Source organism: Plodia interpunctella, chromosome Z, assembly GCF_027563975.2.
Source record: "Plodia interpunctella isolate USDA-ARS_2022_Savannah chromosome Z, ilPloInte3.2, whole genome shotgun sequence".
In the NCBI taxonomy this organism is placed as follows: Eukaryota; Metazoa; Arthropoda; class Insecta; order Lepidoptera; family Pyralidae; genus Plodia; species Plodia interpunctella.
In genome coordinates this window covers 2,568,516-2,584,334 of record NC_071324.2, presented here as the reverse complement: position 1 = coordinate 2,584,334, position 15,819 = coordinate 2,568,516, and the positions used below count along the sequence as shown (strand labels likewise).

The 15,819-nt window shown below is 36.7% G+C and overlaps 1 protein-coding gene and 1 long non-coding RNA gene across 20 annotated transcripts in view; one reads left to right on the top strand and one right to left on the bottom strand.

The window, feature by feature from the left end:
* The window catches only part of Sh (Shaker), a 243,394-nt gene that overhangs the window by 28,204 nt on the left and 199,371 nt on the right, over window positions 1-15,819 (bottom strand). For 17 of the 19 annotated variants that reach the window (XM_053768571.1, XM_053768584.2, XM_053768579.1 and 14 more), the window contains one exon: window positions 2,245-2,365. In XM_053768571.1, coding sequence (XP_053624546.1) covers window positions 2,245-2,365 — 121 coding nt within the window. Of the gene's footprint in view, window positions 1-2,244; window positions 2,366-12,651; window positions 12,763-15,819 lie in introns of those variants that run through there. The other 2 variants (XM_053768580.2, XM_053768585.1) reach the window with 1 other exon arrangement.
* On the top strand, window positions 10,406-15,232 carry LOC128683217 (uncharacterized). Its single transcript, XR_008406257.1, has 4 exons — window positions 10,406-10,660; window positions 12,282-12,494; window positions 13,680-13,868; window positions 14,760-15,232. It is a non-coding gene; the product is annotated as an uncharacterized LOC128683217 (long non-coding RNA).

Genomic DNA, 15,819 nt, shown 5'->3' with positions numbered 1-15,819 from the left:
AATGTTATGTAATGTATTTATGTATATTTATTATTATGTATGTATATAATGTATTTACCAGCGAATTTATTTGTAATTTAACATGTGCGTCAAATTTAACATGTGTAGTCTGAAGACCGCGACGAAAATGTAGGAAAGACGCTTCTGGATTTCAATGATTTATGTCTGCGGAATCAACTGGTAAAGCGCTCAGATGAGGGTAAAAGAGTAAGTCGTAGGACAAACCTCTCAACTACCACAGCTCAGGGTCCATGGAGGCCCAGGGTAACTGACGTGACATTGAGTGACATTTGATGAAGTGTCCCTTGTCCATCACCAGCTGTTCGGCGGACGCGCGTAAACTCTTATACTATATCTCTCGAAATACTACATTTCATGGATAAACTTTAATTAGAATCCGCGGGCACGTGAAAAAGGTGTCTTTCTATTTTTAGCTGACGAAAACTAAAACAATCATTTTACGTTATTTCGATTCTTTGTTTTTTGATGTAAGATTAAAATAGCAGTTTTAACGCCACTGCTGGGGCACTGGATATGGTGGATTTTAACTACTGCAGGTAGGGTCAATGGCTTAACTTGCCTGTCTAATCACGGAGCAGATAATTTTAGGTCACATCTTGTGACTCACCTTGCCAATGTTTCTTAACCGACACTATTGCAGGCAGATTCTGGACACAATGTTATACTTTATTTTAAACAAATATCTATGTAGGTATATTTATTTATTATCAATCTATATAAACTGCTACTTCTGATTATATAAATTCCAAGAAGCCACACTAATCAAATTAGTCTCTATTGTAATAGGTTGAGATCAAATTAATTAATTAAATCGTTATTTTCCTCCCTACAAGTGGGTTATTCGAGCCGAGATTTAATTAACGATGTGTTAGGTACAAATTAACCTGAATTGGACTTTTGCAAAACGTCCAGACCGTCATTTTAAGGTTCCATAGTGGAGTGGTAAAAACGAAACTCTTGTAAATTTGTCACGTTGGAAACTCTAAAAGAAAAATACAACAGTTTTTTGTCGATATATGCTTGTTAAGCAAGCTTGTGAGACGGTTGAGCACTTAGCCATAGATGATAATGAAATTAAATAAATAGATGCATAAATATCACTGCAAAAGTTGGTAAAGTTAAAAACACGGAAACAAATCCTTGTCTAAATCCAATGTTTTGGGAAAACAGACAAACAACTTTAATTCAGTTGCTCAAATAGAGCAATTGTTCGTGTTTATTGCGATAATTACGCGTTAAATAAGGTTCGCCCACGTGCGAAAGTAGGTAACATGTATGCATTACGCTGTTAATCATTATTAGCTTGGACATTCCCTATATTCAGCCATAATTATATTTATGAAGTTACATACAACAGTAAACGGGAATTGGAAAAAATCATCACTTTATCTTGTACCTTTGCTTTGTACTTGGAATTTGTTTGCACAGCGGGTCATTTTAATTATCCCATTAATGCTATTTATACATGGTTACTGTATATTATGAGTGTCAAAGTTTATCCAAGCTGTAGTGTGGAGTGTGTTTTTATTAGGAATAGTTTATACCGTTAACTAGCGTTTATTTTAACCTACGCAAAGTACGCCATTTTATCAAAACGTTGGCAGTTTCAAGTCAACGTCAAAGTTGAATGGTGACTCTCACCATAATTAAATAAGTACATTTAATAAAGCTACTCGTGGTCCCATAATGCATAACGTAAATTCACGTTGGCAACTCTCGAGTTTGCCGTGTTTAATCCAGACTTTTCAGAACTGTAACCGAGCAAACATCCAACAAACTTTGCAACCAGCACTAACCTAACTAACAAATTGTTTAATTAAAAAGTTAAGCCGTTGGTCCCGGTTGTATTTGCAGTCGTTACAGCCCACCACTCCACTCGGACCCGGTTGGAGTATCATGGCACATTCTCCACATCTCTCTATAAAGAAACCAGTGACCAAAAATTGGAACTTGAGTGAGACTGGAGAGAGAAATGCCCTTTTTAATATAGACAATTCTGTTTCTCTCCTCTCGAGAGTGTTGTTATATTATAGGTCCTGATGTCAGAATATAGTACCTATCAAGAAAGAAATATCAAGTCACCTAAAGATATACATGGCTACCGCTTTGCATTTGTTTTTTTTTTCTCTTTAACATGTAATGATCCGGGCATTTTTTTCTTTCTTGTTGTATTATGGTAGGTATGTTAGAAATGTTAAATAAAATAAACGAGATTATACTCACGTTGATGACTACTCTCTCGCAAAAGTCGTGATCATGTTGGATCGGCTCAAACGTTATTACACCCCCTGTTGGCGGCCTTCCCCCCGCCTCCTCCTCCTGGCTGCATAATTTTGGGAGGGACCTGCAAGAAAAATATAGTGTTAATTCCAAAAAATACTGTAGTTCCATATTATAAAAAACAAGGATACCTAGATAGAGACAACGACAACCTCTGGGACAGTTAAATTAACTTTTTTTTAATAAGTCTAATAATATAAGAAACCTTTACGTCCAGCCGTCGACTTGTAGCTGAGATGATGATGAATTTTCGATTTATAACATAATATCACTTTTAGATAGGAATGTTATTAGATAGGCAGGTACCTAATTGTTTCAAAAATATTAACCTGAAAAAATCCGAAGAGTGAGAGCGAGCTATAAAAATTAACAAAATCGATTGAATAATATAGAACCAGTGGGAAAAAATTGTTGCATTTGGACCAAATTTTAACACCTAGTACAGTCAACAAATCAACGACGAAACTTAAATCTGTACTCAACATACAGTACTGAATCACGCTTAAAATTATATCAAAACCGATCATAAACGTAAAGAACCAACGTTCTAGATTAGATCAAAAACAAACATTGCAAAAATAGAATGCGAAAATAAAATTATGATGGCTGCGCGATGTTTTTAACCGTCTTTAAAAAGGAGGTTCTCGTTCTTGAGCCTAATCGCGATGCTCAGCCGCATATCATTACAACATACTTCATACAACATACTTCATACAACATACTTCATATTACATTCGTATGACTTAATACAAAACTGAACTTTTTGTACATTAATTGAGTTGCCTTGTACAAATTAATTAATTCATACAATAAAGGCCGCGCTTAAATACCCGATGTGGAAGTGGTGCTTCAATATCTCTTTGCCAATTTTCGCTGGATTTTCAACCCAATTAACGTGGATTAAACTCACAATTAAAACTGGCCATTGATGTCAATCAAATTGCCGATAACCAATATTTCCATGTGAAACAAAACAGAGCACTTGGAATTTCATCATGTTCGCGAATACAGATTTACATTGGCGACGGATATATACATTTTCCCGAAATTATTAGTAACTATAATGCAAGTCATTCTGCTGAGTTATATATTTGCTATTCAATAAGACTGTAACTGGCCTGCATGAGAGCATCTATGACCGGGAGACAATAAAGAAAAAAAAATATGGATCTAGTCTAGGCCTAGGCCAAAATGTGATTTATAGAATTGATGTCTGTCTATTTATTTATAGGCGCGTTTATGCAAACCCAGATAAACAACTGCGAGCACGAAGCGAGAATTCTGTCCTATATAAAATCGAGATCCGATCCACAGAGACATAAAATGTGAAGATTTTTAACCGTCGACTTTATGCTTAGTCACGTCCATACAGACATCGAGGGGTCTTCAGGAGTGGCATTTGCAAACTGCTGAGTGGTCGGAGTCAGCAATGGTTGTTTTTTTCGATCCACTTATCTGGTGGAAGCCGTCCAACGGATAAGAGGAGCTGGATCGAACAGAATGACACTTGAGATAAAGTCACAAAGGTGCTTTATCGGACGACGCTGACGCCACGACGTGTCTAGAAAAGGAAACGGTGTCGATGATAAATACCCTCTTGTTTATAGAAGTTTCCAGTTTGCTAATGCTGTTTTAAATGTGGGGTAGTTATAAAATCTACGTAGAGTCACGTGAAGCAAGTTTGGCTAAATATAATTGCCATGAATCAGCATATTTTTCGTCCTCAGCTGCAGTGATCCCGAATTTATACTAGGCTACAAACAGATTTATTAAACAGCAGTGACCCTCTTACCGGGCCATATAACGTCCAAACTAAGCTACAAACGCGATAATGCAGCGCGACGCGGCGCGATAATATCAAACATATCATTGATTAAACATATGCTTGTGTTCGCGTGTGGCTTGTGTTGTTGCGTGTTGGCGCCATATATTCACAGTTTAATATTTATTCGAAGGTGGTTTATTGTTGGTGACGTGGTGATGCATTGAGATTTAGATCAAAATATAATTATAACCCTAACCCTTAATCTAAATGAACTTATACTACGTACTGTGTTTCATTTGTTTTTGTATGCTGTTGGCAAAATAAGAAAATGTCTCACGGAGTGCATCGCGGTTTTAGCCAGATCTTTTGAGTTAGCATGGTGACATTATAGGTGTTACATGTACAGGTCTTGTAAGATGTATTATTTGTTTATTTTTTTTATTCACACACAATACAAATCAAACATTGCTCTTTGCATTGTATAATGCAAACATAATATAAGTCTTCCCAGATTTTCCGTGCATTATCTATTATAAATTAATTTCCTAAACTGTATTCCCTAGCGCAGCTAGATCATATTACATGGTTTCTATGTCACATAGTGCGATAGTGATTGTTTTATATTGAAAATGTTCAAGTATATACGACACATTGTGACCAGAAGTATTGTACATTACCTACGCACAGTTTTCACTAGTATGTGTTACATTAGAACTGGATAAACGCATTTAGAACACAAACAATTTCCATCAAGTTATTAATAGAATAACCTTAGTTTAGCAGCTAGTTGTGTATTTTGTTTTGAACAATGAATAAATGTAGGAATTCAAAATATAATATTTCAGAATGAGGTCATTTCAAAACGAAAAGTTTCATGGAAATACTATTAATAGGATGCATTTAATCAAATGGCCAACAAAGGGCGAGTTGCCCCGCCAAATTTAACGTCAAAATTATATGTAATTAGTATTTAATTTATTGCTACCACCCCTAATGACCAGAACTTGTGATTGCGTGGCTTCTGTTAAAATTTGACAAAATGACTGTTCAAATATTTTCAACTTGAGCGCTGGGCCATTGTTGCGCAATAGCGCGTAATCAGTGTCATTATCATATTTGATTATATGACAATTATACAAACAATTGCATTTTAACAACAAATGGTTTTCTTGTGCCATGTCTATGACAAATTCAATTTGGTTCGTTTGAACTCCCCAAACTCCGGAACTTTGGTCGGATTAGTTTTCCTGTTTGGATTGACAGGCCAATTAGTGAGGCAGGTCAGGTTGGGGTCACTAGCTTTGTAAAATTGGCACTTTTGATGGAAAAACAAAGTGTAAGTATTTTTTTCAACAGAATGAAAAAAAGAGTTACACGATTTTCGATTCGTGCACCTGAATGATCAAAGTGAATATATGCGTCCTTGTTTCACGTGGAACTCGTATCACCCAGGTTAATTTCGACATATTCGGTCCCCTTTGTTCAGTGTTCCGTGCCCGTGTCAGTATCCCAGGCTACGCGATTTAATTAATGAACTTTTATTACTTCTCTCTTCTTGCCTTTATTGAATTAGCAACAACGCCTTACCCGTGCCATTTATGTCACTTCCTCAGCTAGACACTGACCTACATTTTCATCTCACTTCATTCAACTGAGCTCTTAACATAAATTCAATTGCCATCAACATTATACAGTTTTCAGCTACTATTGAAATATACATATTTAAATGAAATAAACTTTAGAAGTTACGATATTGTAATAACTTCTGAAAGTTAATCCTATCTTCTCAATTTTACAGGACATTCACGCTACTATCACGTGAAATTTTTATAACATTTTGAGAGCTATCGGACGGAATGTCATTATATATGTCGAAAGCGATAAAAATATATTAACGTCGTTAGAATTTTATCCGACTGCAAGAAATGATTGTGTTTCGTGAGTATCTTGTATGTAAATCCTTTATCATATCTTTCAAACCTCTGCATGGATTTTCATATATTTATTATAATATAACATTGAAATCATCTTGACCGCACAAGTGATCTTTTAGGAGATGTTAAAAAAAGACTGGCTGGATGATGGCCGCTTTTGTGTACGTGGCACCGTTCATCAACGGCTGAACCGATTGGGAGGTGTTTTTTTTTATTTGATAGCTAATTTTTATGCGGTGGTTCTTAGATATATTTGATTAACATCGGTTTAGCAGTTCAAAAGTTTTTTAAAGAATTTTTCTAACAAATAAACTTGTTAAATTAATTCCTATTAAAGGCGAACAAGGAGTAATTGTTACACTAGATTTTATTCATCGACCATATTATTATGATAGTGGTGAATTAAAGAATTGTAATGCGGTTGACTGTACGCACATATAAACTGCACGCTTTGTGGTTGCGTGAAACGGATCGTAACAAACTTCTCTTCATCTCGATATTGATTTGGTCCATGAAATTTACACGTCCCCTTTATTTACAAACAATAGGTGCGCGAGGCGGCGTGCTGTTTACTCATGACTAGCGGCCCGCCATGGTTTCGCTCGAGTGGAACCATAACAAATTATACCTTCCTACCTCTAAGCTCTTGGATCACTCTATTTATTAAAAATACCCGTTTACATTCTCGCAAAATATCGATTTCTAGTATTTTATTTCGATTTCTGTGCTCGACTTGTTTACTATCGCGGTGGTATAAAAATAAGTCCATTCCGGTATATCGCGTTACCGCCCCCGTTCTCATAATGACATGACACATTTTGTATGAACACGACACCGAACATATTCTGTGATGCTGAGATCTGACGAGGAATCTGTTCCGGGTGTCTGTCTGTTTTTGAATCAAAACTAAAATTGAATTTTTCATATGTATTTGTGACACGGCCGGTTACATTAAAAGTGAACATATAGTATGTGCGAAAAGCATTAAAATTTAGTTAGAAATTATTGTTTTTAATTGAATTTGGGTAGTAAAAGAAAGCATTAAAGGTGGGTTGCACTGTGAACTTTGACGTTAACTTTAACGTGTGCAGAAAAACGCAAACGCCATTTTGTACGCAAACGTCAGCGACGCGCCCCGGTTAAAATCACGGTCAAATTTGGCGATGCAAAACACCCTAAATATTTTGTATTTATTTGTGTACTGGCAAATATACAAGGACTGAAAAAAGCAAGTCATTAAGTAAAGCAACTGAGTTTATTTGTAACTCAGTTGCATGTATGGATTAGTTGGGATAACTGGGGAGTGTTGATTTATTTACTTAATGACTGTGTGACAATCGATTGTGTAGTTGTAGTGGCCATGTGTCAGATGATATTAGTTCTTGAAATTTAGCGTTTACATATTTCACACCACAAATAAGTACTGATTTCGTAAGAAGATAAATCTTACAAAGTAAAATAATATTAATAAAATCAACGACGTGAGTAATAAAATCGATAATTACGAATATCTGGAATATCTGCTCCGTAACCTTGCGGTAGACCGGCTACGACGCTGTCGTAGCGGGCCTACCACAAGGCTACGAAGCTACGATCCGGAGCCAAACGGAATGCAGGTCCGCTACGATCTAGAATACCGGAGCAATTCATTTGCGGTAAACACCACAACACCATAACCTATCCCTCTACAAGTGAAAATGTACTTTCTCACACAATAATAGTGTATATTATCAAACGATTATAGAGGTCAAACCTAAGAACAATAGAACAAATAAAGGGCAACAAGCAGTATTTAGGTTTAACAATAAAATGTTTCGTGACATTGTTACCTGCCGAGTGATCACAAAGGATTTAAGGAATACTTTAGGATCTAAATAGGAGACTAAAGAATAGTAAATTTAGATCAGTTTACGCTTAGTTAACGAAAATACATTACTCATAAACCTCTCTCTTTGGTCTCTCTATAAAGGCCTCGGAGCTCAGAGTAATTGTTTATTCACTTTGCGCGGTTTTCAGACTATTGGCTTATCATATTTGATCATTCGGTAACGACCTGATTGGGTGTGGTTTCTGCTCTAAAATATCATTGTATTTAAAGCTTAAGCTTTTAATAAGCCATTTAAAAATCCTTTCCAGAAGATCAATGCGTCAAAAAAGTTAAAAATTGCCAAAAATTTCGTGCAATCTCAGTTTTACGTTCTGGTAACGCAATAAAAGATTTTTTTATTTGAAAGACACTAATAAATAAAACCACTTAGGCTTTATTTATTTAGATAACTAAGTTGTAGGTAGTACAAACTGCACACATGACGGGTTTGGTAGGATAATCATTGTAATAGGTAATGAGATAATAATAATATCCATTGTATTTTTAATAGACTTGCACTACTCTGAACAATGGTCGCAAGTACACCCCAGCACCATGGTTTGCACGCGGTTATACTTTGGATCAAGCCCCATACCATTTTAGAACAAACTGTTAAAAAAGTAAAACTAAGTAGATTACATTGCATCTAGTCTTTGTTAACACAGTGTTTAGTTTAATTTAATTTATTTAGCATTTACAAATATTTTGTATAAACCAAATCACGAGTATGTTTAGTATTTTCTCAAACGTATATCTGGTTGTGTCTTCTAATAAAATGTATCATTGTATATTTCTTCACTACAACATAATTTTTAAAGCAATATTGTAATTAATATTGTATTTAAGTATAGCTTTTAGTGCTAAACGCGTCGCTGAGTAATGTATTTCTTCTGTTACTTCAAATTGTGTTTATTATATATGTATGTGTTATATATTGTGTTTATTATTATGTATGATACGATGAACATGTAAAAATCGTAATGTAAATTGTAAATGTTCTGGACGCTGCGACACAAGCATCGCTTAGTGCAGAGTCCACAGTCCAACTTATAAATTGTAAATCTAACTACTAAAATGATTCTGTCAATTATTGTACTTTTTTCTTTGGTGAATAAAGTTATTATTATTATTATTATTAAGTAACTGTTAGAAACGTCTCACAAGGGTATGTTGGTCCCTTGTCCTCATGCAAGAGACAACATAACAATAAACATTTATTTCAGATTGAATGAGACCAACCCAAATGAAAAAGGTCAAAGACAAAAAGCAAAACAATGTCGACCTGTCGACCTTATCGAATATCGGCATTAAAATAGATGACAATCGGGTTTTAAAACTGGCCGTAACCTTCCGAACTTGGTCGTAGATGTAATGTCCATTAGTCCGCATTTAAATAGAAATAGAACCGAACTAGATTCAAATCGACGGAGATTTAATGTGAAATGTCACAGAATGTAAATTCTGCACCGATTTGTGTTCTTATTTAGACTCTCGATGTCAGTGTCAAAACCTATAGAAAACAACGGAGCTACAATGTACACGACTGAGCTATTCATGGAATTAGTAGGTACTCCATCGAAGTACTTACTAAATCGATGGAGCTATTGGACATGCCTCTCGCAGGGCATGACGTAGTATTAAACTGACGCGTCAGTTCGAATGTCACATTTACCAAATATCTGCATATAATATATCATACGATTTTCAGAGAAATATAATTACAATAAAATTTATACTCATCACCGCACTTATGATGGTATCCCGTTTAAAATTAGACCTGTCACCAGCAACAACGAGGCTGTGTAATGGCCGCACGTGTGAACTCGTATTTAACCGTGGCAATTACCGTTACGGATCGTAAATTTGAACCGGTTCCACCAAATGGGATAATTGCCTGTGAACTGATATATGGCCGATGGATTCATCAATATTCGGTCTCGAATAAAAGTCTTTTAGTTCAATAAAAGATAGTCGTTGGTGTCATGCGTAATTTACGCGCTCGTCAAGCCTCGCGGTACCACACTATCGGTAAAGTTCACTTGGCAGTATCGACGTTCCTTGCTGGTTTTTCTTTGCGATAAAAGAAGCTCACATACAAATTAAGCAATGTACGTTAAAGAAAAAAATCATCAATCAATGTTTGTACCTTTCTATTAAATTTAGGATGTAGGTAAAGTAGGATGAGGAAGGCTAGAAACACAGAAAAACTACGCCTGTGTCCGAAGATGAATGAAAAAAAGACAATAATTATAATAATTAATCATAATTTAGACACTATACCTATACTATCACATTTGTACACTCAATAATAATTTGATAACCGCTCTGTGCAAATCCCTACGTTGCTGGAAACCGTTCGAGAGGATTACATCTGTGGTTTACAACATTTGATTTATCGTTAACCTGGGGATTTGACACGTTCCGTGTTGGTTGTGGTGGGTAGAATTATAGCCTATATTACCGGCGTCAGCTCTGTTGCGGTTAGACCATAGACGATAGTGTATATGTAATATCTATGAAATGATGACATGACTGTTTCAAAATTAATTGTCCTTATTCGACCGTGTATCTCAAGGAAAGCTGTCTAGACGTTTATTACTACAAAAATCTAGTAGATTTTGTGTGTGCTATGTTATTTCCAGCTGGCCCTGGTAGAAGGGGCAAACCCAAGAAGTGCTTAATGTCGTCAAAGAAGATATGCGTGCATATGGTTTGACAACTAAGGAAGACGAACAACGTGCGAAGTGGAGGAGAAGAAGCAGGAAAGCAGGCCCTGGGCTCCAACGTTAAATGGTATAGAAGAAAAATAAAAATATTTAGATGAGAGAGTAGATTTTGTGTGATTAATTCTTGAACACGTTACGCATTACTTTTCTTACGTTTCCACCGCTTCCAAACCACAAGTGAAGAAGAGGCGACGCAATAAACAACATAATTTTTACAAAGATTTAAACATTTAAACGTTATTATGCTTATTATTATGCTATGATTTAGAATCTCCATCGCTTGCCATCTTACGCCCAATCTAATATACTCTTAATTAATTACATTACTGTTTCCATCAAATATATAAGACGGGAAACACCTGAAACCTGAGTTCCGCCTGTCGAGGTGAATTCCATAATTCTGTTGTTTTGTTGTTGGCTGAGTCAATATTATCTTGGGGAGGTCTTGTTGACAATATCATACTGTTATGACAGTACCAATATACCTATAGGTTGTATGCAATACTAACTATAGGTTATTGTCCAATTTTGACCCAAATTAAGAACTATCTTTGATGTTTCTCGACGCCTTTGTATAAAAATAAAATTTAACGTTTTAAAACAAATCACAACTCTAACATCCGTTCAGCCAGGAAATGACTTTAAAATTTTTTACTTTGTTGTATGTGCGAATGTTTATTTATACTGTGAAGATGAAGCATTTTGTTAGTATTAATAGTACTTCTGTGTTAACATCGAATGCAGGTATATTTTTCTCTGCTGGTATTTTTTAAACAGTTTTATTACGGAAGGCCATTGCCGTGTGTGGCGAAAATTGTGGGTAACGTAGGAAAGTATCGGTGTTGTGGAAGTGACCGGAAAAAAGCGCAATTGAGTGATTGTCTCAGTAATGGCGCCGCAGTGGGTTGAGTGAATCATAAACCTATCGTATGTACCTACCGTATTTTGCTGTAAGCCTTTACGGGCTTTATGTTTGAACTTAATGTATGTTTGACACCATATGTACAACCTATGTAACACATGACACGCAATAAATGATTAGAGTTGATTTTGAACTTATGATTTCAAACTCGACCTAGAGAATCGATGGTACCTCTATGTATAGTTTAGTAAATTGAAAAATATTAAACTATATCTATTCGAACACGAAACAAAAACCAAAGGAATGAATAGTTGGAGCAAAACGCACACGAGTTGAAAATCATTACATTATCCGTTGCTCTCGTTGTATCCACGGGCGGATATTTAAATCCACGGAAAAGGAAAATTGAATAAAGCCGTGCAATTCCCGGCTTTATTTATCTTTTGGCGGCAAATTGGAATTATTAAAATTTATTGGGACTCCAGCTCCATTTACGCGCTCCGTCGTTTTTAAGACTGACAGAATGAATAAAATATATTGCGTATTTTAATCCGACGTAGCTGAAGAGCGGAGGAAAATGAGCGTAATTGGCTATTATGAATAACAAAAAAAGAAATATGTATAACTAGCTACGTCCCGGGGCTTCTGTTAACATAAAACGTTTCCTTACGCTTTTCCTAAATTTCTTAGAAATTGATGCAGTAATTTAATTATTATATGAAAGAGCCGATCTGTCTCTAATAGTTTCACATTGTCGTGTGACTTCAACCATACTGCGGTCTATAGAAACAAATACTCAAATAACTGTTGTATATTTATATTCCAGTGAACTATCATCCTAACTGCCTCCAACCAACAAACATTGGAACAAGTTACGAAGCAGCATCGAATACCCGCCTGCAATAGTTTGCAGGAACTAACTGACGGCAATTTGTAACCAACTTCCGTTGCACCAACTTCCGTGAAGCTACGAGTTACACAACTATGCTAAATTCAGGAGCATTTTGCTCTCGCTTAATAAATTGCTATACATTTTTAGGTAAATTTGAAAGTATTAATATTCGATTTTCAGAGTACCCTATGAGCACTAAATGATTTCCCGAAATTTCCACGGTAAGGCTAAACATAATTTTCACGTGTACAAAGTCGCGAACAAAGACTAGTTTAAACATGTATGTATAATGTATATCAGTTACCTCCACTCGGCCATAGGATACTCGCAACATTCGCTCATGTTGAATTATATAATTACAAATTTAAAAAATTTCAGTTACATTCAGACCGATTTCTCTCAAACATGGTCACAAACTGCAATATCCATATAAAACCGATTCAATAAATAGTTCGATACAATTAAAAACACAGATAACTCTGAAATTATCAGCAGAACTATGCATAAAGGTTAAATTTAATCGTGTTATCGAATATAATGTGATTTCGGATGAAGTGTTAATTACTTTTTTTTTTAAATACCATTGTATTAATCGTATTTAAAAATATTGGTTAAGCTCGCTTAAAAAAACTGTACGATTATATCGTTACTTATTTGAGTGAAAATCCTATTTCCGTAAGTTTTGGAGATTTAGGAGTAAAGTCGGATTAAAGCAGTGGTGTAGTAACTACCGCAGTCAAAATTTTAGACGAAATATGCAAAATGTTAATTCGGATTTAACCAAAGCAAAATGTTTTTTGCTTTCGTTATAGTTTCTATCTTGGTTTAATAAATGATACTACAAATCGTAGTAGTATATTTTATTAATTTATTGTACTAACGTTCGATTGATATTTTGCTAGCAGAAAATTGTAAATTAAAATGTTTTTGGTTAGCTGTGAACATAAATTGGAAGTAACTAAGGAATAACTTTAAGTATAGTAAAACTTCTTTGTTCTTTTTCTGAAAAATCTTTATACCCCAACAATTTTTTAGTAAGATCCCCTCTAAAAGCACGGCACGCGGTGGAACGAATTACAATGTCATCAAAATGCGGAGATGGAAATTGTTTTCACAAATATAGAACATTTCAAAGAGTTCTGAGCTGAAGGCAAATCAGTAAATTGAATAGACAGCAGAAGCGAGGATGGTTTCCGAAGTAAAAAACCGAAGGAAGTCAGCCAATAAGATGCAACGGGGCCAGGGTTCCGCCGGCGGGACATTTATTGAAATTCATCAGATTTAATTTCTTTTTCGAGATGAAGGAATATATAAATTGTATTCCCGTTCCAGTTCGAACGGAGCTGTATCAGATTGTGTTGGACGTGTTTCGGGCCAATGCCAAGACTTTTAAAGCAGAATCAGAATGTATTTTGAGAATTTTCTATACATACACATCGTGTATAGTGACGAAGCAGAGTAAAAAAGTTTATTATAAAGAGTTACACTAAAGCAAAGTGCATATGACGTGCAGTAACGAATGTAAGTACCTACAGTAATATGCGTGTGGTCTGAGGGCCACTTCTTGAAATTCTATGAAAATATGTTTGGGTGTTAGTGAACATTTCAAAAACAATTGTGAATGCTCGTATAGGGTAATAATATAGGAATGTTATTTTGATAGATTTCACATTTGTTATTTTTGTAATTGGGAATATAGAATGAACGGTCTTTTTGTGTGAGTTTCCTAGGGGAAAAGTGTTTTTGAAGTTTTTTCCGTGACAAAAAGTAACATTATGTCCTTCTTCTGCATACATAAAAATATTGTTTGAACAGATTAAGTCCTTGGAAGTAACAACCCAATAAACTACGAGCAAACTTGCGCATTTATTATGTTACTTAAGACTAGATTAAGACCTTTGTCACCTACTTTGGTGATTTGACCAATATCTCGGAAATTTGCTAGATATTGTTTCAAGTAGCCAAATGGTGGTCATAAAGTCGGCCATTTGACGTCGCAGTGCTGTCAGCCTTTTGGGCACGTTTCAGACAAATCAATATCTACCTGGGTGAGTATATATATTAGTTAGATATTTCATATATAAAACGTCATTTTTCCATATTTTGAACTACCTATCAGAACTGAAATGTTAATGAGAATATGAGTGTGCTATGAGAGTGCCAGTGTGAACAACCTATAGAAGCGAGTAGTCATATTAAAAGCGTTTGTTGTGTACATCCATCACAGTTTCCTGACTTATTTTTTGAACACACATTCCGCCAAACCATGACTCATCTATCTCACATGCTCGTATTATAATATCTTTATCGATCCAGATTGAGAGATATACTCGTAATTCGAGTATAATCGGCTCATAGAGCTCCCAGCGTTGAGCGTAGCGTTTACAACATCAATCATCGATATTTTTACAGTTCGGGATAACGGCTGGTGTCGCGGCGGATGACGGCCGACGACCGCACTGCAGCATTCGGTCGCAGCTGCAGTCGTCCATGAAGCTCGGAAACAAGAACAAAGCCTTTAAGAAATTGGACTGCGGCGGAATCCGCATCACCTCCGTTGATATGTCTAACTGCAATACAGCTACACTGCAGTGAATCGTTAGCAATTTATAAAAATAGTCAAAAATATAAGTCGTTACTGTTTCCCTGGCACTTACCAGGCAAAAATATGTTAATGGTAGTAGCAGTTAGTGGCACCCGAGGTGGCACTCACCAACACATGTCGAAATATTCCATAACAAAGCTGATATATACATATCTGCGAGCGAGGGGAGCGCGTGCAGCGTGAGGTCGCGGCAAACTGCGCGACCAGCGCTGACGCAAACAGGACACTCCTGACCGCAGCTTTACGACTCTGCCGCCCTCGATTAAACCGACGCGCTAGGACGATACGTACCTTTGGTCCCCATTTTGTTCTTGGACCGGGGGGCATTCCTGCCTCGGCCTGAGGACAGGCGTGAGCCCCCATTTCTCGACTAACTCTATGCGAGCAATGGTGGCTGCTCAATGTCAATCTGCCATCTTGTCGGTGCAGCGGGGACGCGGCGGAGAGGCCGGCGGGTCCGCTGCGCCCCCCCCGGCCTGCTCTAGGGCTCCACCTCACTCGCGAGCCATGCCCAGGATCCGGCTGCGCGTGCTACTGGTACGGGGGCGACATGTTGGTCAGAAGGGAAGCGCCCGCGGCCGCATCGCGGCCGCTTACTGCGGCACGCCCCTCGCCGGGGCCCGCTCGCGCACCGCGCACTCTATCCAGCTGCGCAACTTTGCCGCCGAATTTTCTGCCCGCCCAAAGCGCGCGATCTCAGCCGCGCAACTTTTTATACTTGATGGACGACTTTCATTAACTAAATAATACTATGATTATGTGAATTGTTCGATATTTTTTTTAGGATATGTATGGTTGCGGGAGACGTCGGCGTTCGTGCGAGTCCTTACGTAATGTGTATTCGGAGCGCGTGTGACGGCGCCTCAC